Genomic DNA, 21,414 nt, shown 5'->3' with positions numbered 1-21,414 from the left:
AGGGGAAAAAAGGGCCAGTAAAACAAAGAGAGGTTGTCTGCAGGCGAGGCAGGCAGGAAACGCAAGTCTCCCAGGACTCTCCCCCAGTCACTGCTCCTTGGCTATCCTGCCGGCCCACACCAGATTGAACCTGACAGCCCCGCTGAGCCACGGCAGCCCACTTGTTATTTGTCCTTTTTCTCCTTCTTTTTGTCTTTCTCTCCGTTACACTCGCCTTTCTTTCATCTGTTTGATCATACTCTAATATATTCATTTTTTCATGCTTTGTTGCATAGTTCATTTCCTTCATTTCACTTTATCCATATGTTTTTTGCACCGTCTCTTGCACTGTCTTACATTTCTCTCCGCTGCCCTCTTCCCAGTCACAGAGACCAGATCTCCTCCTGTTGTCTGCAGACAGGAACACACCCCTTGACTGAAATTTCAGGGGTTAAAAGTTGAAAAGTTAGAAATTAGTGAGGAGATCAAGAGGCCCCCGAGCAGCAGGAACTTTCCCCAATGAAGGATATTCTGCTCGTGAAGAGTGAAAACAAGGCAACAAAACATCCTTTGAAAGTAGCACAAGACACACGTAATTTGATTTGAAGTGTTTTTACATTTTCAGTGGTGGATTATGAAATGAGTAAAACAATAAAACACTTGTGTGGTAGGTTACCAGGAAAACTTTGTTTTCATGGTTGCAGTGAGATTAGAATCTAAAGTTCAATTGTGCTGATTCAGAGTACCTTATTATTTGTTGTTTATTTCAGGGAAAGCAGGCTGTCAGTATGGTCTGATCCACAGGAGGGCAGTGTTGTACAGTGTGTAGAAATGGCCGGGCATGCAGCGGCTGCAAATCATAAATGTGTTGTTACTGGATGTTTCTCTGGTGTGGCTGTGTGAGGTCTTGCAGGTCAAGAAGGCACACAAACTCCAAGTGTATTGTTGTCATGAAGATGGCCACCTTCATTTGTTTCAGGCACAACTGAGCTTTCTACATTTACAAAAAACATGCATTGTTTGACAAGTGTCTCGCATGTGAAATCAATGGACCTGTCCATGTAAACATGACGAAGATCTATAAAGTTTTTAGACAAATATGTGGAATTATATTACAGTGCAGTGATAGACAGCTCATCAGCATGTGAATTATTTAAATGCACCGGATGAAACACAAAAGAGAATAACTTGAAAACTAATAAATATTCATGTCTGGGAAAACAAACACCTACACACACAAATACACACAAAGAAGAGTGCATTTAGAGTCTGGCATCAGCGCACTCACTCCTGTCTGAAATGTGAAAACATATCATTCTAATGATCACACCTTTTCTGTTTGATAATTAATCATGCATGTGGTGTAAAAACACTTTGCTGCATTATCTATGTATGGGTACTGATGAAGATCTCACCTTCTTTATCATGCCATGCCATATTCATGCACAATTTACACTGGCTAGTTAAGTCAGAAAAGAATTTGCAGTGCAAGATCAGCTCCTGCTCATTCTGCTTCTCTGTTAAGAGAAGAAGACACTGCCAACGTTGATTGTCAGTAAGCCTGCTTCTCAAAAACGCAGCCTACGCTGATGGGAAATGGGATTGCCTCTTGACCTTCTAACAGCTTGCCGATCCCAGAAACAACCTCTGTCATCACCGTAACACTGTCTCTATCTGTTGCCCTCTGGGAGAAGCACTGCTGACAAAAGGATGTACAGATTGTGATAAGAGTGTGAGTAGCGCGTTGCACACAACACATATCTGGCCACAGTATGCATCATGTTTCCCCCGCACGCTGGCAACTGTTTGAACTGTTCTAGCACACAATGATACTAACCATCAAGGGTGGCTGTCCAGGTGCACTGTGACTACACTGGGGTGTTTTTTGAGACACTGCCAAGGGGAACGTTACACCCTCTGTTTTCTATCTGCTTGTGTCAGAGGGATTGATTGGTACTGGAAGCCGTCCACCTTCACACTCACTCAGCTTCGCAGGTTTGAAGCGCAGACGCACCGCACGGAGAACTCGTGCAAACTGCGCCAGTTTGGCTGCTTGTCAAGGTTTCAGAGAAATTAGATTGTGTGGGGAGATGGGATGAGGGTGAATATCAGGTGCATTTATTGTCTGTGTGTGCGTGTGTGTGTGTGTGTGTGTGTGTGTGTGTGTGTGCGTGTGTGTGTGTGTGTCTCTGTTGTACGTTAATTTGCATCAGACCCTTTATTTGTGGTCAGAGTGTTGCAACCTGCTCAACCAACTGTACTGTCTGTCAAAGATTGTGCCATCTACATTTTATCCACCGCAGCGTTCCAAACAAAACCACATTAGCATGTCCAGATATCCTGTGAAGAGCATCTTGAACCATGTTTTGATAGATTTATTGATGCTATTTGGCGCTGGTCTCCCCTGCTTTTATTCTGTGACAGTTGCATTCCTGAGAGTGGCTAGCACACAGTGAGATGAGATACTTATCAGTAGTCACATACACACACACACGGGCAAATTTTGAGATTGCAAAATGACTAAATACATAGGAATTTGGTCAGACAGCTGCATATTTCTATAGCACTGAAGTACATCCACTGATCTTTCATGAGTTGTGCACATTTCTCACCCTCTTTGGAGAGAAACTGGGAAACATTTTTAAAATATACTCAAACCCCTCCATTTCCTCTGTCTTCCTTAGACCCTTCATATGATGCTGTACGGCGGACAGGATGGTCAAACAACATGCACAGCGGCAAAGGTGAGGACACAGAAATCATTAAAGACCTTAATGTATTATGTTTGACTGCATAATACTGGTAGAGTAAGTATGGTTGGCTGAGAGGGCATGACTCTACATTTCACCTGAGGTGCTTATTGAGTCATTTGGTAGATTGTGCAGGTTACAACATCCAGATTATCTACAAATACTGTTTAACCTAAGTCATCATCACACTAGTGGCGTTCCAACATCCACAGAGGGAGTCTAGACGTGTGGGACAGACCCCTGACCGATTACAGCCTCTGTTGTCAGAACATGAACAAACAGTCAAAAGAAGTCAGTCCAGCCACCAGTTACTGCCTTATTTACTTTGGACCTCTGCTGTCTTGCCTTCAAGATGTGTGGGTCAGTTATCTGCAGCCACCCCACCGATGTTTTCTCTGAACCTTTTCATCTCTCTCTCTCTCTCCTTCCCTAATTGTCTCTCTCTGTCTCTCTCTCTCTGCAGGCTCACCAGTGGTTACTCAAAATGTGACCAAGTCCACTGAGCAGCCCAGAGCTCAGCCAGGTAACAGCGTACCTTTGTCTATAATCAATTTAATTGTCGTTCATTTGTTAATATGACCATCGGATTCCCTTTCTTCATTTCTTTTCTTGACATGATTAAATCCTCACAGCCTCAGACATGTGGAAAACTATTCTTTACAAGTGATTCACCAGCAATTTAATAACAGTCTACCACCGAGCGTGTTACTACCACTACTATTGGTATTTTTTCCCTTACCTCTCAACCACACATCTATTAGCATGTGTAATTGGTTTACCTAGTCAGCTCATTAGTTAGAGGGTGTGCAGTGTATGATAATGCACACACACTAATATTAAGACTTGACCACATAACACACTCTCATTTTGTACGTGTTTTGCATATTTAGCTAGGTTTACTCAACCTGAACTACGATGTTACGAGCTAAAGTAAAGAAGAGGAATTTTTAAACTGTTATAAAATCATCAGCATCAGCTGTTGCTTGGCAACATGTTTATTTTGTCTTCAGTCTTCCATACTAATTAGTACAGGCCACATGCTATTATATCATATGAGTAATCAGTGTGTGTAGACCAACACAGCTCTGCTTTTGTCCACAGATCCTTACCAGATTCTTGGTCCCACCAGTAGTCGCCTAGCCAACCCAGGTAACATTATGAGCACACCCTGGTCTTAACAACGCGACTGCTGTGAATGGGCAGATGTTTCTTACATCACTGGACAGATAATGAGACATCAAGCTGTGGACAATGAATAATGTATTTGGTTGCGTTCTTTGTTGGATGAGGCTGAATCTCTCTCTGACCGGTGTTTTTGTGTGTCCACCATCAGGTTCAGGTCAGATCCAACTGTGGCAGTTCCTCTTGGAGCTCCTGTCTGACAGCGCCAATGCCGGCTGCATCACTTGGGAGGGCACCAACGGCGAGTTCAAGATGACGGACCCCGATGAGGTGGCGCGGCGCTGGGGCGAGCGTAAGAGCAAGCCCAACATGAACTATGACAAGCTGAGCCGTGCGCTGCGCTACTACTACGACAAAAATATCATGACCAAGGTGCACGGCAAGCGCTATGCCTACAAGTTCGACTTCCACGGCATTGCTCAGGCGCTGCAGCCGCACCCCACCGAGTCCTCCATGTATAAGTACCCATCGGACCTAGCCTATGTGCCTTCCTACCACGCCCACCAGCAGAAGGTCAACTTTGTATCCCCACACCCTCCATCCATGCCTGTCACCTCCTCCAACTTCTTTGGACCCACTGCTCCATACTGGAGCTCGCCCACTGCAGGCATCTACCCCAACCCAAATGTTCCCCGCCACCCTAACACCCATGTGCCTTCCCACCTTGGCAGTTACTATTAAAACACCCCTTCCTGTCCATCCACCACCCTCTAAAACTTCCCCTCTCTCAACATCAAAGTCCACAATTGCTGACCTGCACTCCCAGTGACGCCAAACCGATGAAGACTGAATTGATGGAGGCATTTGTCCTCTGAAGAAATTTTGCTCCTAAATGAAGGATGATTAAATTGAAGGACTTTTTTTTTTTTATATGTAAGAATTTATAAACAACTGGATGCTATGCTCCAAAATGGAATACTACTTACCTTTTCAAGACTAGCAACTGTTTGTTTATGTTTTTTGACGTGCGTCTGAGTTTCCTGTGCCTTTTTATTTCCCTTCCTCCTGAAAGCTGCACCCACAGGTGCCCTTTCCAAAACCTTCCCAAATCAAAGCCTGAGGACAGGAGAAACAACCCGAGTCTGTCTGCCTCCTCACCCTGCTATCTTACCAGACATGGGCCTATTATTCATGGGTCTCAATCTACATCCTCCTCAGTACATTATGTACATTACGCTTTAAAGCATCTGCCTTTTCTGCTTGTCAACAGCCTTGTCCGGGGTTTCTTATTCTCGTCCGCTCGTCTGTCCATCTGCATCTTTTTATGTGTGTGTGGAGAGTCTTCTGGAATTCGCTGGATAAGGAAGAGCTCTCAAAGGGACGGACTTTTCTCAGCACTGAATGAAAATTTGGCAACTGGAATATGCCATTCACAATTTAATTTATCCTCCAAACTGGAAGGCTAGAGAAGAGTTAAATGCCGCAGAAGGAAGCGCTGTATGTTTTGCTGACCTGGGTCAACTCAGTTTCTTAAAATGCTTTCTGTGTGTTGTGTTGTGGAGTTCACGACGGGCGATGTGTACAGTTGAGTCGTTTGTGCTGGGTAAGCCGAGTCAAGATGTAATTGAAGTCATTTGCAACAATAATTCAACCCAGGTCAGATGTTTTCAGGGGGCCACACACTAGGCTACTACAGTAAATGTTTGCCATGTTGTTGCCTTTCAGCCATGCCATTTCCAGATGTTTTGTTGCTGGACCGTGTCAGTATTAATGTGAATGTCTTCTGGTTTGTGAAACACGTAAAAAGGGATACCCCTGCAGCAAAATCAAAATTTGTCAGATGTTTTCTTTTTGTTAAAACTTTTTAATGGAGAAAATAAATTCCTTCAAACATAAGACCATGATTGCTGCACCTGTCTAAATCTAAAACATATAGATATTATCTACATAACAAAGCTGAAGGCTAAATGTTGATAAGTGGATGTTATTGTTTTTTTTTTTGTTTGTTTTTTTTTTATACCTTACAGTGCATCTACTTTTACTATGTGGTGGTTTACTATGTGCCATAATGAGACCCAAAACCCTAACCATCAAAGTGTTAGTGCCATGCCTTAACTGCTGTTTTATACCATATATTTCTATTCATTAAAGATGAAACAGCATTACAGCTTACAAATGTATTGTGAAGTACATTAATAATTTCCATGTCTGACCAGAAATCTGACAATTTTTGATTTTGAAGTGCACTCTGACAATAACGGCTGCCACGGTGTCTCCTTCCTCTATGTAGGCCAGTCAGGACCGTATAGGTCAGCACAGAGAAGTGGCTTAGCAGTAAGTCATGTTAGTGGACAGTCAAGTTGCATTTTTTTTTACAAGGGCTGGATCCTAGTTTGAGAGCAGCATGTGTGTTTGAATGTTAGTTTCTCACTGATCTAGAGCCCAGCAAAATGCACATGAATCTCAAGTCAGGATTTCATCATCATCATGTAATAGTATCATATCAAAACATATCCATCTTCAGGTGTTCAAAGCTGTTTATAGCAAAAGTATTCCTTAAGAGTAACTGAGAATGGACACTTGAAAATAAATTACTTGGGACTAAGTAGTTTATCAGAGAACAAAACCAATAAAGTATGACGAGATGAAACAAAGAAATCCTCAGATTCGCAAACGCTGTGCGTTTGTCAGACCTATTTTTTATTATTTTATAAGCATCAGTCAACTAGGCATTAAAGCAACTTACTGTATAAATTATGCAGAGTTATTTTCATATGTGACACAGTATAAAAAAGTCAAGAGAATTAATACGAGTTGACCTCGGTCAAAAATGCAAACCTTTTGAGTCCATTTCTGCTAAGTAGTGTGTTCAGCATTTAAGCGTTTTTATATCTGTACATTTGGGCAATGCATTTTAACATTTTTGTTGTCTTGTTGTTGTTATTGTTTCTGAAATTCGGTTGTAACATCTTAAATGCCTTTAAATGCACAAGATATTTTCTTGTATTCCCAAAACCATAAATGCCTGCTTGAATCATAATCCAATAGCCAGGGATTCCTCTACTCTATTATGCAACATGTGGTTAAGATGGTTTGTTTCCATTTTGAATCACTTTTTTTATGCCAGACTGCCCTCAGATTGGTAGCTTTTCCTGTGCATTAAAGAATTTCAGGTATTTTATGCAAAAACAGTATTAATATCCACAACCCGCTTCTCATGAAGATCTATAGCTTTAAAAGAACAATAAAAAAGGGAACATATAATTTGTAGCATAAAGAAATTATTGTAATGTACCCTTCCATGTTTCACAAGCATTGACAATGAAAAGGGATCTGTGCTACTTCGTATATGCAATGTATTTTGGATATCAAATATATATATATATATATAGATATGTGTGTGCGTGTGTGTGTATGTGTGTGTGCGTATGTGTGTATAATTTTACAATTAACCAGTGTATTATTATTATTATTGTAATTCCTGAAATGTATGAATACCTTTTGGAAAAGGGCTTTTGTATAGGAAAATGTGACAAAATAAATGTTTTTACCTCTCATACCATCTTCCATTGCCTGGCTATGGCTTCAGCAGAGTGTCGTAGAAACAAAGTCGCAGCACATTTTCAGAAATCAGATCTACAAAAGTACAATACAACAACCTTGATAGTGACTAGCACATTTAGGACAATACTTGTCTCAGGTGTGTTGAAAATTCTTTTGCCTCAAATTCATGACATTTCTTGCAACTCGTCAGACATTTGCAAAGCATATTTGTTCCTTTAAGTAATAATGTGTTGCATTTGATTATTCCATATAGTATGATGATAACAGTTGTATTCTTGTATTTACAAATGCAGAGGGTAAGAGGGGGTTAGAAACCTGCTTTTCTGCCTCCTTATCTCAAGCCCGCTTTGTTAGTATCTGCAACAAGAAACAAAACAAAGCATGTATTCATTCTAACAAAACAATCTGGAATTTAATGACCACTTTTCAGTGTATACTTTGGCATCTTTAGCTTGTTCATTCTTGAAAGATTTGATATCTGATTACAATATAATCAAATTTTTGCACAAACTAACAATGACAAGGGACTATGAAAAGTTTGAGAAATTTACTTTATTTTCATTCACTGGTCTTTTAGATGCACCTAATGCAGTATAATACAACAGCCATGCAATAAATCCTGCTTCCATGAAGGTTATAATGCTTAGTGTGTGTTTGAAATTGTTTTCAAGAGGCCTGGATTCAATATGATGGTCATTTTAGAGGCTGTAGTTGGTGGTGCTGTTGAATGTATGGTGTCATACTGGTGTTATACGTGATGTGGATATTTCTAATCTGTACTCAACATATGTTAATGAAGGTAGAATAAACATTACACTGTGTTAGTTTTAGCTGGCTGTTCCTGATAAAGTAGAATAATAGAGAGTATAACTTAAGCATTTATAATTTCCAGTGGAAGGAAGGGTGAGGAAACTGCACCGTTTTTACAGGCTTTCTTTTCTTGATGCCAGCTTTTTGTCATGTTGATCAGAAGTTCCATTTTGTCATCGCTAAAATAATGATGAACTGTGTTTATACCCTTTCCAGTTCTATCAGATTTTTAATCAACAGATCATTCAAGGCCACAAGCTGTGAACAAGGGAATTGTACATTTCTTTATTTGTAGAAAGTGACACAATAAAGACCCAGATGTGGAGGCGCTGTCTAGAAAGAAAAAAAATAAGATTTTTAGTTTTAACTTAACCATTACAGACCTGCTCTTTCTTATCTTGTGAGATCATCAATAGATCAACCATTATTTGACCAATCAAATTAGTTTACCAGTTACCACTTGATGATATCCCTTCAGACAATGATGCGATGTATACACCCATCTACCACCGCGACCTCCAATTCTTTCTGTTCTGATGTAAATGTCAAATCCCGACTGAATGTCATTCAGTGTTAACTACACATGCACGCAGATTGGCTACATATAAGCATAAGGTGTAAAATCACTTTACAGGTAGGTCTACTCAGTATTTGCCTTCATACAAACATGCTAATAAGTCAATTGTGGGTTGCATCATTTAATTCTCTTTTTGAACACAGCTTGAAATGATAGGTGTTGGTAATTGAACAACCAGTGTGTATACATGGCGTCTGTGTCAGGTGACAGCTACAGCCTTGCAAAGTGTCCTTTTATTTTGCATATAGAAGCATGAAAACACAAATAGAAGGCACAGTGAATAGCCATCAAGACAGAGATGGGCTTGTTTCTTTATAATTAAAATATGCCTGTGAAGCATTTATCATCTTTATGCTACTTAGTAATTTCACATATTTGTCAATATTCACAATCTTTTACCCTGGCTTTGCCTATTGCTGTGTGATTAGCTACAGCAACATCCCCGGGTGCAGACACACACAGAGGACTCTCAGCATATGCAGTTCATTAGAGAGGGCGTAGTGGGAGGTCCGCCTTAACAAAACCTGTCAAAGCTCCATGCTAGCATACAGTATGTGCTGTTATTTCTCTAAATGGAGAGTTCTGGTTTCATGTTCAGAATCTGCAGGCAAAATAGTGGGCAATAAGCAACAGCTCTCACCTTCCAAACACTACCACTCTGTTGTGTTTAGGCCCCTGTTTGCTGTCACAACTTCACTTTGTTTATAGATGATAAGCCATGATAAGGGTTGGCACCTGTCATTATGTTGCTCTGACCTTTTTGAGAACAGTCCTCCTATGAAGTTCCAGCTTCGTTAGACACCAAATAATAATAATAATAATGCAGTGCAGACATTTTTTTAAATGCAAAAATAGCCTTTATTTCAGTGTATTTTTCCCCTGAGATGAAATACAAAAAAAGACTTTACAAACAGATTTGATTTTCATGCTATAGTCGGCACTGAATGCAACCATATTTTAAGTGTTTCCTTACTGCTTTGTTCTCTCACAATGTCTTCACTCAAAAAGAAAACCGCAATTACGTCACGCACTGTTTAAAAAGACTGGTGCCTGAGCCCAATCCTTTGCTATAGTGCCTCTGTGTCTGAATAGTTAAAACACTCTAATGACTCAAGTCCGAGTGTCTCTTTGTGTACGACAGCCTACAGTAGCATGAATTATTGAACAACGACTTTGTCTTTTTATCATCCATGACAATAGCATGCCCCCCAATCACTGGTCCTTCAAGTAATTGCAAGATTTATGTACGGGACAATTTTTTTTTTTTTTGCCTCTCCATACTCAGTAAACCTGATGTGCAAGGCTGAAGGTATATTCAAACTGATTTTTGGGGTTTTTTTTGCCTGTTTTTGAATTGTAGCTTCACCATCTTGCATGACCTGGCCTCCCTTTTGAAAACAGGTTTTTGGTCAGTCAATCAAGTAGACAGTGGCAGGGGTGGTTTTACATACAAATACTTCACAATAATTGTCCTAGCCAACAGACAGCTTTCTTATCTCTGTTAAACACAAAAGAATAACAAATAAGTAGGTTTGCTTTACTTCATATTTAAATGCTGCACAATGCACTGTCTGCCATTAGGTCACCCCACCTGCCTGAAGGACAAACCCTGTTTGTCCTTTGGAGTCTTTGGGAGTTTGTCTTTGAGACATACATGCCTCGACCAGCCTCAGTTTCTAAAGTTTGTTGCTAGTCATTGTCTCCACATGTCTCCACACGTCTCACATCTTGGTAACATTCGGGGATTCATTGATATCAATCACCTCAAAGCCCTGGTTGTCATTTCCATCTTTGGAGTGGTGATGATGACCCTTGATGTTGTGGAAACAGTAGGCGCAATGTGCTGTAGCTACGGGCACCACCTTGGAGAAGTTGGAGAAATCTACTCTGTACTTGCCCTCCTTGCTTCTGGAGATGATGGGCAAGAAGTTGTAGCCCCACATGATTTCCTGAGGAATAAACGAGGTCCGCACTTGGCAGGAGGAGCTGGTGGACTCTGCTGTGCCATCCAGGAAGACGACCAGCTCAAACTCTTGCTTGTGGAGCGTGTCCACTGCCATCTCGAAAAAGGGGCTGCTCTTGTCGATGATGTGGTAGAGTGTGAGAGGACATATGAAGAAGAGGTTGTCCTTCCCAGCGTCCACCATGAAGTCAATGTTCACCTGGTCCATGATGATCGTCTCCCCGTCTGGAGTGATTGTCGTTCTTAGCAGCTTGCCGTAGATCTGGCTTCCTATCATCAGGGTCTTTCGCAGGTTGGCCACTCTGATTGACAGGGAGAGCGAACCGTTTTTGGGGCTGATTACAGCCATGTCACTAAATGTGATGGTCTTTGCCCTCTTTTTGGGCAAAGAGATTTTGGACAGGATGATTCCACACATGAAACAGTTGATAATGGCTCCAAGGAGGGACTGAATGATGATGAGGGCCACAGCACCTGGGCAGAAAGGGGTGAGTGCTCGCCCACCATACCCAATAGTTGTCTGGGTTTCAAGGGAGTAGAGGAACGCCGTGGTGAGTCCTACAACATTATCGATACATGGAGTGTGGTCTACTGGTGGGTTTTGCCATGTCAGGTCTCCATTACTGCGTGCAATCCAGTACCATAGCAGGCCAAAAATGAACCAGCTGAGGGTGAACGAGGCGATGAAAAAGAAGAGAACAAAGCGCCACCGGATCTCCACAAAAGTTGTCCAGAAATCAGCCAGGAAGGCAAAGTGGTTGCTGTACTTGACATTTCCATATTCAATGTTGCAGCGACCATCTTTGGTCACTAATCTGGTCCTGCGGCTTCTTCGCTCTGCCAGACTGTCCTGGATACGTTTGTTAAAGGATCCAATCATTTCCACGAGCCCACGACCTACAAGACAATAAAACAGGAAAAAATATAGAGGCAGTGAGAAAGATATACAATGAAATTAATGCAAACTTCACACTAAGCAATAACAATCTGTTTGTGACTGTATCTGTAGCTGACTTGGGGACCCACCGCGCTATAGTGACCCTGATTAAGACAAAAAAAAATAGAGCTAAAAAATTCAAAAAACAAATATAGTTGATTGCGTCTCTATCATTTAACCAGTCAGGAAGTGACAGGCCCTCTCAGACTGTCAGTCCTCCTTAAATGCTGTAATTCACTACAATCAAACAGTAAAATGTCACAATGATGCTGCCTGTTCAGTTCTGAAAGGGAGATTTAAAAAAAAAAGGGGAGGGCAAGCACATATATGATATATTTCATATGCAGCAATATTTAGCACCTATAGAAAGCAAAAAATGGCTCTGAAACTGACATGAAAGCTATTACATGACTGCATTTTTATGGTTTTATATATAGTGAGCACCAGTCCTACTTCTGTACACTGCAAGTATCTTCCTTGTTTTCCTTCTGGAAGTTCTTTACTCCTCTTCCCATGGTGACTGAGTCTCACTCTACATGTACAGTCTCATATGTTCCAAGCTGCTCTGTCCCACTGCAATTTTAATCCTCACTGAAATGCCATAATCCTGAGTGGATGCAGCACTGCTGTAAAGACCTGAAGTTATAATGAGACACAAAAGTTTCCACTGAAGCAGAACACATAAGTGCTGCAAATAAACCAAATGATTTGGGAAATTCAGTCCCGTGCAAGTGTCTCAAAACAAGCATCATCTTTGTTTGCAGGGTTTCAGCGCAGCAAAAATAAACGTGGCATTAAAATAATTTGGGCAACCCCTGCCAGAGGGCCAGCTGCTCGCAGACATAACAATCTTTGACTTTATTCAAGCTCTGACTTCTCGTAAGTCTGGTGCTTGATGGATGGTTAACTGGCAGTATTGGCTGCACAGAGGTTTCCAAATAAGTATGGCCTCTGTTCCTGCCAAGTCATGCAAACTACCCATTTGGATCATGGCGTGCTTGTTAGTGAGTGTGAAATAGTACAAAACGATCAGTGCAGCGAGTTTATGTTTTTGTTTTCCGCCCTCAAAGCTCACATCCAAAAGAAATCTGATAATCCCACTCTGCAGCTCGCCTGCGAACTTTAATCCTTTTGGAAGTGAACCTAGTCCATCCACACCTAATCATTACATCAGCATGTTTTCATACTGTAACAAGATATGTGCTGAAATAATTTCAGGTATGTAGGTCTTTTAATTGTACGTCTCACTGCAACTTGCTCTAAATTATTGTTTTTGCATTAGAAAAAAGCAGTTGTTACAGTTGTTACAAGTGGAAATGACCACTGTGAAGAACTCCTGAAGAGCACCCACACAGCTTTAGTGCGTTCACTATCATGGCTCAGAGTCAAAGCATTTGAACATTAAGGTTGACCAGAGTTAAAACAGTTTAAATGTAATAAATCAATTAAAGGCTAACAATCGCTGTATATTATGCTAGAATGATAGACTTTTTTTCATTGTATTTTTCCTTTGGTTTCCAATGTAATTACACAGGCCCTTTGAATGTATACAATAACGGTGTTTTGGGTTTAAAGCTTTGAGCCTGCTCTTTCCTTACTGGTACCAGATTTACATTTGTGAATTAAGTGAACTAAATTTTAACTAAATTTTTGACAAATAACTTTTTTTTCTTTTCTTTTTTAATCAATTATAGTGGAAACAACTAAAATGTGGGCTAGTATATAGTTAAGGAACAGTGTTGCTTCTGTTGCAATAATTGCCGTTACGGTTCATATTACTGTTATTAAAACTTCTTTCCCTTTAAGTCATTATAATGCTGCAAATATATGGCACTTATTCTATATGAGAATCAATGGAAACTTTCACTATTTGCATTATTAAAGTGCTGTGACTGTTACATGATTCCAGCCAGAGCAGGGATTTAGCAGTACTTTTGATTTAAAAGGGAGATTACTGGAATAAGTCTCTAATGAGCGCCTTTTTTGTGGCAAATGCTTTCTCTTGTTAATGAGGTGTAAGCCAGCTTTATCTGAGGAAATTGAACCAATCCGTTTATTAGCAGCCCCATTCCATTTTTTATTTCTATTCTTTATTTTTTGTAAAAAGTCACAGTAACAATCCTATTTCCATTGAATCAACTGTATCTCAAGCACTCACACTGAGAGACAGTTCTCACCACATTCTTGCAAAAATATACAGATAAAAGTGAAGTGAACGCCCTTCAATCCAAACTCACCTTTGTGATAAGAAGTCAAAGTTGTTTGATGCACATGCAAAAGGTTGATGAATGGCAATCTCCAGCTGAGCCGTCTCTCCTGTGCCTTTCTTGTTCACAACTGATTGAGAGAGTTTAGGTGTGTCCTCCTGTTATGCTTGTTCACCAATACCTGTGTGCATTTATACTGTCCTGTCCTGCTGTGCTGGAATCAGCCAGGTGATGTTTACGCCCACAGAGACATCAAGTACCCCTCCGCCTTCCAACACACGCGCACACACACACATGCACACCTTTCCCTCGGCTCTAACATCTTGTGTTTACTCCTTAGATGCCTGGCTGGCACCGAGGGCCACGCTGACCTCTATTACTCCCAGTCCACCACAGACTGGGTGCTGCTGTGGATTTATAGTCAGTTGTTTCAAGTTTTTGATTTTTGAATTGAAGCCTTTTCAAATTTCAGTCATTTTGGAACAGTTAGTTAAGTGAATGTTGACAACACTAATGCAAAACCTATGTGTACTGTATCGCCATATGGTTCGGGTTCTCTACATTTCAATGACAAACAGTTTGTGAGGCATTATTTACTGTGGACACACACTTACACACACAATGTATTGCTACTGTTTTGAGGAATTCCTTTTTTTTCCAGTTGATGCCAGAATTTGGAAAGTGAATGTCTGAAGATGTGAGCAGCTAGGATGATTAGAATCATCTAGAAGGTGCTTTTTGTTACCTGATGTTAATATGTTATAATGATAATGTTGTCTCTAGAGTATGTGTTCATGATAGATAATAGAATTTCACTCATATATTCCTCAACTTTTCTAAAAAGTGTCATGATAAAAAATATGTTGAACACATCCCAGGCATAGTGTTGTCACTGTAGAGCAAACATCAGCACTTCACAGCTCAGCACAGTGCAGTTGTCTTGCTCTGAGCAACAACCATTGTCCCCTCTTCAGAACAACTAAAGAGCTGTGTTGTGATGAAATATGGGGACCAAAAGGACATAAACAGATGATGGAGTGAGACAACAGAGGTTGCTGAGATTAGGAAAGGAGTGGCTAAGATCCAAATAGAAAAGTTCTCCAGGGTCGGCCAGGAACCAAATCACTTCATGAGCCGAAGTTGTTCAGAGAAGGTTCAGGAGAAAAGTTGTGAATTGCAATGGGAGTCATTTTTCAAGTCTATTGTTCCCAGCAAAAGTGGTACAAAAGGCTGCAGTATTACCTTGCAAGCTGCAGAATGTGTACTCTATTAACAGACACAATGCATTACTGTTGACACACAACAAGATTAGTTTCTAAATCCCTGCTATTGTAAAAAAGATGACAAGCCTTTAGCATTTAAGGGTTTTTTTATTCAGGGGGTGATTTGACTGTTTGTTTAATCGGCTCCCTCGTTTTTATCCCTTTCATATGAGACAAAAGGCTCGCAAGTAGCCACCAGAGGACATACCTGCACCGACTGTTGGGCTGGTTTAACAACTTAAGATTGGTGGAGGCAACATTTGATTGATGATGCAATCTGAGAAAGTTACTGCCACTGAATGATAATGACAACAAACAACAACAGATAAGTCCCCAGATAGGGTGATGCTGTTTCCAATATCGAGAACGATCACAATTATCAACAGAACTGATCATTAAGAACCTCTCAAGAGCTGTTTTCATCAAATTCACGCAACTTAAATTTAGTGACCTTGTTGACTTGTTGACTTTATAATGATGTGCAATTAATAAGGAAAGTAAAAATCTTATGACAGCATAAAATGTTCTAAAACAGTGTAATTAACAGGGATGCAATTGTAGTTTGTGGATGTGAAAGTGTATGCAATATATCATCTATCAGCAAATTTAGTCGATTTTAAAAATATTTTATTATAAATTGAATTATTAATCAGAATCTAAGAGGTTGATTGAGTGAAATAATCAAAGTCTTAATTTAATGGGAGGGTAAAAACATCATTAGGGGAGATCACATACTGCACCAGTGTGTAAATCTACAGTATAGATTACAGACTGATGCAGTTATAGGAACAATCCAAATGTGAAGCTATTGAATACTGTACATTAGTGAGACCTATTTCTGTTCACTGCTGCAACCTCTGGTGACAGGCACACATGGTGGTAAACAGATGTTTGTGTTTACATTGTACTTACGATAAGCTGATTAGTACACAAACACAACATTGTAGCTACAAGCCTTCATTGAATAGAAATACATGTTTCAACGCTTAAGTGCCTTTGATGTCTTGTGGTGATAGTGAACAATGGCAGTTTCTCTCCACGTCAATGGGAGCACTCAAATGAATAATGTCGGTTTCTATATCAGTTTCTGTCAATCAACTTCAGGGCCAAGAGGTTGGCAGCAGTCAGTGACCTGCTAACCTTCACTATTTGTAAGGTGATAAGTGGTGTAACAAAGGGATAAATGAGATAAAATTGGAAATGTGTTCCTGCATGTTGCTGCTCATGCTTTTTGCATGATTAAATACTGTGTTTGCATGTCTTAATCAATAGATAGCACTGTCACTGTGATGAAATTCCTGTTTACCGTTCAGCAAATGATTTTGTTTAAAATAATAAGTTTTGCTATTATACATACTGTAACTACTGTATTTTATTTATTTACACAGTTAAAACCTGTAAATAATGAAATTGAGTCTTGGGCCTTTTAGGGGTCAACAAAAGGCAGGCCAGAAAATTAACAATGCCTTACAATCAGGAACTGAGAAACTGTAGAGTTGGGTGATTTTCTTTGTGGGTTTATCATGATGGGAGACACCTTTCACAAAAAAAAACTTGACTGGAAAGACATTTTGAATAACATCCACAAATACATAAGAAATTCTTTGCAGATCAGAAAGAGTGGGTTCAAAAGTCACGGACATCCTGCATAAACTTTGAATAGTGTTCCAGTGTCTACAAGTAATAGTGATTCCACTGAACATCTGAAGAATTTCCTGATAACAATACTGGATTATACTGTGGGTTCCAGAACTCCAAAGTAACTGAATAGGGAAAGCCACTCTTACTTTTGTTTTCATTAGGAGTAAATTGATGATTTGAAATGACAGCACTTCATAGGCAGTGAAATCAAGACCAGAGCTCTCTTTTTAAGTCTGTTAACTCCTGACTGAGGTCATGAGGCTGAAGAGGCTTTGAAGCTGTTAAACAGTCAACAAGTTGTCATGGCCCTTTAAGGTTCATATCCTGCCTCACTTTAGCCCCTTTGTGGTTCCCTTTGCTTGACCCACAGTTGCACAGTAGTTATTCAGTAAGAGGTTGATGGTTATAGACATCAATTTTAAGGGTTCGATTTGGCCTTTCTTGTTTTTTTAGGTTTCAAGTAACCCATTGCATATGCTGCCCCTTCCATGCCAATTCATATGGTAACATATTTTTTTTCTTTTTTTTTTAATCTTTAAAAATCCTGCTCAGTTGCAAACCACATCTGGCTGTTTCATAACAGAAAAAATCTGATTGAATAATTATGAAATGTTGCCAAGAGCATTGAGCTAAAACATTTTAATAAATTTTGGTGTGAATAGAAATGACGCTTTTGTTGAGTGATTCAGACATGGAAACAATCACATAGTTATAGCATTCACCACATGGCTTCATATGCTATGAATTGCTTGGATGGAAGTGAAAACTGTATGTCTATACTTTGCATGAGCATGGTGATTGTCTGGGTGTGTGTGTTTGTGTGAATGGAAACAAGGGGTGAGGGGGCTGTACGCTGATGGCAGCCATTTTGCTGGGTCATCATGTCAGTGAGCATTCATATTCTATATCAATCTTTCTCAGAGTAAAAATGGCAAAGTGCTAAATGCCAAGCATCGCAATCCCAAGCTGTGCAATGTGCTTGTGAAGCATTTGCCTCTTGTGATAACACAAACATAAGCTGCAAAACCTTTTTTCCAGAAGACATCTCTGCACTTTGCTGCCTAATTGCCAGCATACGTTTGCACAAGACCATCTAGTCTGGAAGACTCAGACATGTAGGCATGCAGAAAAAGCAAGCTGTTGTGACTGCAATGGCCTCAGGATCTGTGCATCCAGTATTGATGCCTTTGGGTGCAATGTGCATATCAATAGGAGCCTGTAGATGAGGACCTTTGCTGTTGAGGCTGAATGAGGTCAAAGATGAGAGAAGCCTGGCCGAAAGGTTTACGGTGATTTTCCACCAACAGTGTAAGTTTGCATATAGACCGTAGGGACATGTCCCTACCAATATTTTGAGAGGACTGAACTGTCTCTACAAATATTTAAGTGAACTCGTTCACACTATTTTGGAGTGAAGTCATATTAGAATGTGCCCTTCAAGAGGCTATGTCTCCAAAACATTGATTTACGCATGCAAACATTGAATGACTGAAAGGGCGGCTGGCTATCTGAAGGTTCATGTCATTTGAGGATATCACAGTTGTACCTAACGTCACCAGAAAAAAATACAACTGATGTTATTTAACCATGTTAGCTGCCTCACTATTATATCACGTTTTTTTGCCTTACAATACCATGATGTTTTTTGCTGTTTCTTATGCCTTACTATCATCTTACATTTCTATGCTTTTCTAAAATAAGGCTTGTTTAAAATAAAGGCATGATAGTACAATGGTTAAAGCTCTCCCCTCACAAACAGATGGTTCAGGGTTCTAATCCATGTTAGAACCTTTAATTTGTGAGTGCAATGCTTTATTATGAATTTTGTTTTTTTGCATTGCTATACTATAATAATCAGAAGCCTTACTATACTTTAATGTTTTTTCTGTGTTTTCTACCTAACTATACTATGATGTTTTTTTTCGTTTTTATTTTTGCGTTACTATACAATGACGTTTTTATGACTTTTTATGCCTTACTGTACTATAACTTTTTATGCCTTGCTATACTATGTCGTTTTTATGACTTTTTATGCCTTACTATACTATGACTTTTTATAGCTTACTATAGTATGTGGTTTTTTTTATCACTTTTTATGCCTTACTATACTGTGACGTCTTTATGACTTTTTATCCCTTACTATACATTGACTTTTGATGCCTTACTATAGTATTATGTTTTTATGACTTTTTATGCCTTACTATACTATGACTTTTTATGCCTTACTATACTAGGACTTTTTATGCCTTACTATACTATTACCATTCCATAACATACTATCACATTTTTTTGACATTTTAAGCCTCAATATACTATGATGTTTTGTTGACGTTTCATGCCATACTATACTATGATGTTGGTTTTGGCATTTCTAGGTCTAAGTATAAAATGCCGTTGTATTGCTTACCATACTATGACGTTTTTATGACCTTTTATGCCTTAATATACTGTGATGTTTTTTTGACATTTTATGCCATAGTATACAATGACGTTTTTTGTCATTTTTATGACATACTATACCATGACGTTTTTTGTCATTTTTATGCCTTCCAATACAATTTCATTTGATGCCTTAACATACTATGACGTTTTTATGAATAATTATGCCTTAATATACTATGTTTTTATGACATTTTATGCCATAGTATACTATGATGTTTGTATTACCTTTTATGCCTTAATATATTATGGTTTTTTTTTTTATTTGATGCCATACATTAATATGATGTTTTTTGACATTTTTATGCCCTACTATACTGTGATGTCTTTTGTCATTTTTATGGCTTCCAATACAATTTCATTTGATGCTTTACCATACTATGACGTTTTTATGACCTTTTATGCCTTAATATACAATGATGTTTTTTGACATTTTATGCCATAGTATACTATGACGTTTTTTGACCTTTTTATGACAAACTATGCCATGACGCTTTTTGTCATTTTTATGCCTTCCAATACAATTTCGTTTGATGCCGTACAATACTATGACGTTTGTATGACCTTTTATGCCTAAATATACTATGATGTTTTTTGACATTTTTATGGCATACTATACTATGAAGTTTTTTGGCATTTTTGTGCCTTCCAATACAATGTCAATTGATGCCTTACCATACTATGATGTTTTTTTGACAGTTTATGCCATACTATACTATGACTTTTTTTTCATTTATATGCCTTCCGATACAATTTCATTTGATGCCTTACCATACTATGATTTTTTTATGACTTTTTATGCCTTAATATATTATGACGTTTTTTGGCGTTTTTATAACATAATATTCCAATTACGTTTTTTGTCATTTTATGCCGTCCAATACAATTTCGTTTGATGCCTTACAATACTATGATGTTTGTATGACCTTTTATGCTTTAATATACTAGGATGTTTTTTGGCATTTTTATGCCTTACTGTACTATATTGTTTTATTCCTTACCATACTATGACGTTTTTATGAATTATTATGCCTTAATATACTATGATTTTTTTTTTATGTTTTATGCCATAGTATACTATGACCTTTTTTGTCATTTTTATGCCTTCCAATACAATTTCGTTTGATTCCTTACAATACTATGATGTTTGTATGACCTTTTATGCCTTAATATACTCTGATGTTTTTTTGGCGTTTTATGCCATACTATACTATGACGTTTTTTGTTATTTTTATGACATACTATACCATGTCGTTTTTTGTCATTTTTATGACATACTATACAATTTCATTTGATGCCTTACCATACTATGACGTTTTTATGAATTATTATGCCTTAATATACTATGACGTTTTATGACATTTTTATGACATAGTATACAATGACGTTTTTTGTCATTTTTATGCCTTCCAATACAATTTCATTTGATGCCTTACCATACTATGACGTTTTTATGAATTATTATGCCTTAATATACAATGATGTTTTTATGATTTTTATGACATACTATACCATGACGTTTTTTGTCATTTTTATGCCTTCCAATACAATTTCATTTGATGCCTTACCATACTATGACGTTTTTATGAATTATTATGCCTTAATATACTATGATGTTTTTATGACCTTTAATGCCATACTATACCATGACGTTTTTTGTCATTTTTATGACATACTATACAATTTCATTTGATGCCTTACCATACTATGACGTGTTTATGAATATTATGCCTTAATATACTATGATGTTTTTATGACCTTTTATGCCTTAATATACTATGATGTTTTTTTGACGTTTTATGCCATAGTATACTATGACGTTTTTTGTCATTTTTATGACATACTATACCATGACGTTTTTTGTCATTTTTATGTCTTCCAATACAATTTCATTTGATGCTTTACCATACTATGACGTTTTTATGACCTTTTATGCCTTAATATACTATGATGTTTTTTTGACATTTTATGCCATACTATACTATGACGTTTTTTGTCATTTTTATGACATAGTATACAATGACGTTTTTTGTCATTTTTATGCCTTCCAATACAATTTCATTTGATGCTTTACCATACTATGACGTTTTTATGACCTTTTATGCCTTAATATACTATGATGTTTTTTTGACGTTTTATGCCATAGTATACTATGACGTTTTT

General features: G+C 38.5%; 2 protein-coding genes across 8 annotated transcripts in view; one reads left to right on the top strand and one right to left on the bottom strand.

Moving 5' to 3' along the window:
• The window catches only part of fli1 (Fli-1 proto-oncogene, ETS transcription factor), a 31,921-nt gene extending 24,513 nt beyond the window's left edge, over positions 1 to 7,408 (top strand). For all 7 annotated transcript variants that reach the window (XM_023410213.2, XM_023410215.2, XM_023410212.2 and 4 more), the window contains 4 exons: positions 2,664 to 2,723; positions 3,193 to 3,252; positions 3,831 to 3,878; positions 4,063 to 7,408. In XM_023410213.2, the coding sequence (XP_023265981.1) occupies positions 2,664 to 2,723; positions 3,193 to 3,252; positions 3,831 to 3,878; positions 4,063 to 4,592 (698 nt within the window). In that variant the 3' untranslated portion in view covers positions 4,593 to 7,408. The remainder of the gene's footprint in view (positions 1 to 2,663; positions 2,724 to 3,192; positions 3,253 to 3,830; positions 3,879 to 4,062) is intronic.
• A 1,086-nt stretch (positions 7,409 to 8,494) lies between these two features.
• On the bottom strand, positions 8,495 to 14,066 carry LOC111657875 (ATP-sensitive inward rectifier potassium channel 1-like). Its single transcript, XM_023410219.2, has 2 exons — positions 13,940 to 14,066; positions 8,495 to 11,662 (listed from the first exon to the last, which is right to left on the bottom strand). Exon 2 carries the CDS (start codon positions 11,643 to 11,645, stop codon positions 10,524 to 10,526), a length of 1,122 nt encoding a protein of 373 aa, XP_023265987.1. The 5' UTR covers positions 11,646 to 11,662; positions 13,940 to 14,066; the 3' UTR covers positions 8,495 to 10,523.
• Between the last annotated feature and the right edge of the window lie 7,348 nt (positions 14,067 to 21,414).

Source organism: Seriola lalandi, unplaced genomic scaffold (assembly GCF_002814215.2).
Source record: "Seriola lalandi dorsalis isolate HSWRI2012SDOR001 ecotype SW California unplaced genomic scaffold, Sedor1 jcf7180002054417, whole genome shotgun sequence".
In the NCBI taxonomy this organism is placed as follows: domain Eukaryota; kingdom Metazoa; phylum Chordata; class Actinopteri; order Carangiformes; family Carangidae; genus Seriola; species Seriola lalandi.
This window is presented reverse-complemented; position numbering and strand designations above follow the sequence as displayed.

Bases quoted from the DNA above. Each gene is read 5' to 3' on its own strand.
- LOC111657875 (XM_023410219.2), bottom strand. From the start codon at position 11,645: ATGATTGGATCCTTTAACAAACGTATCCAGGACAGTCTGGCAGAGCGA.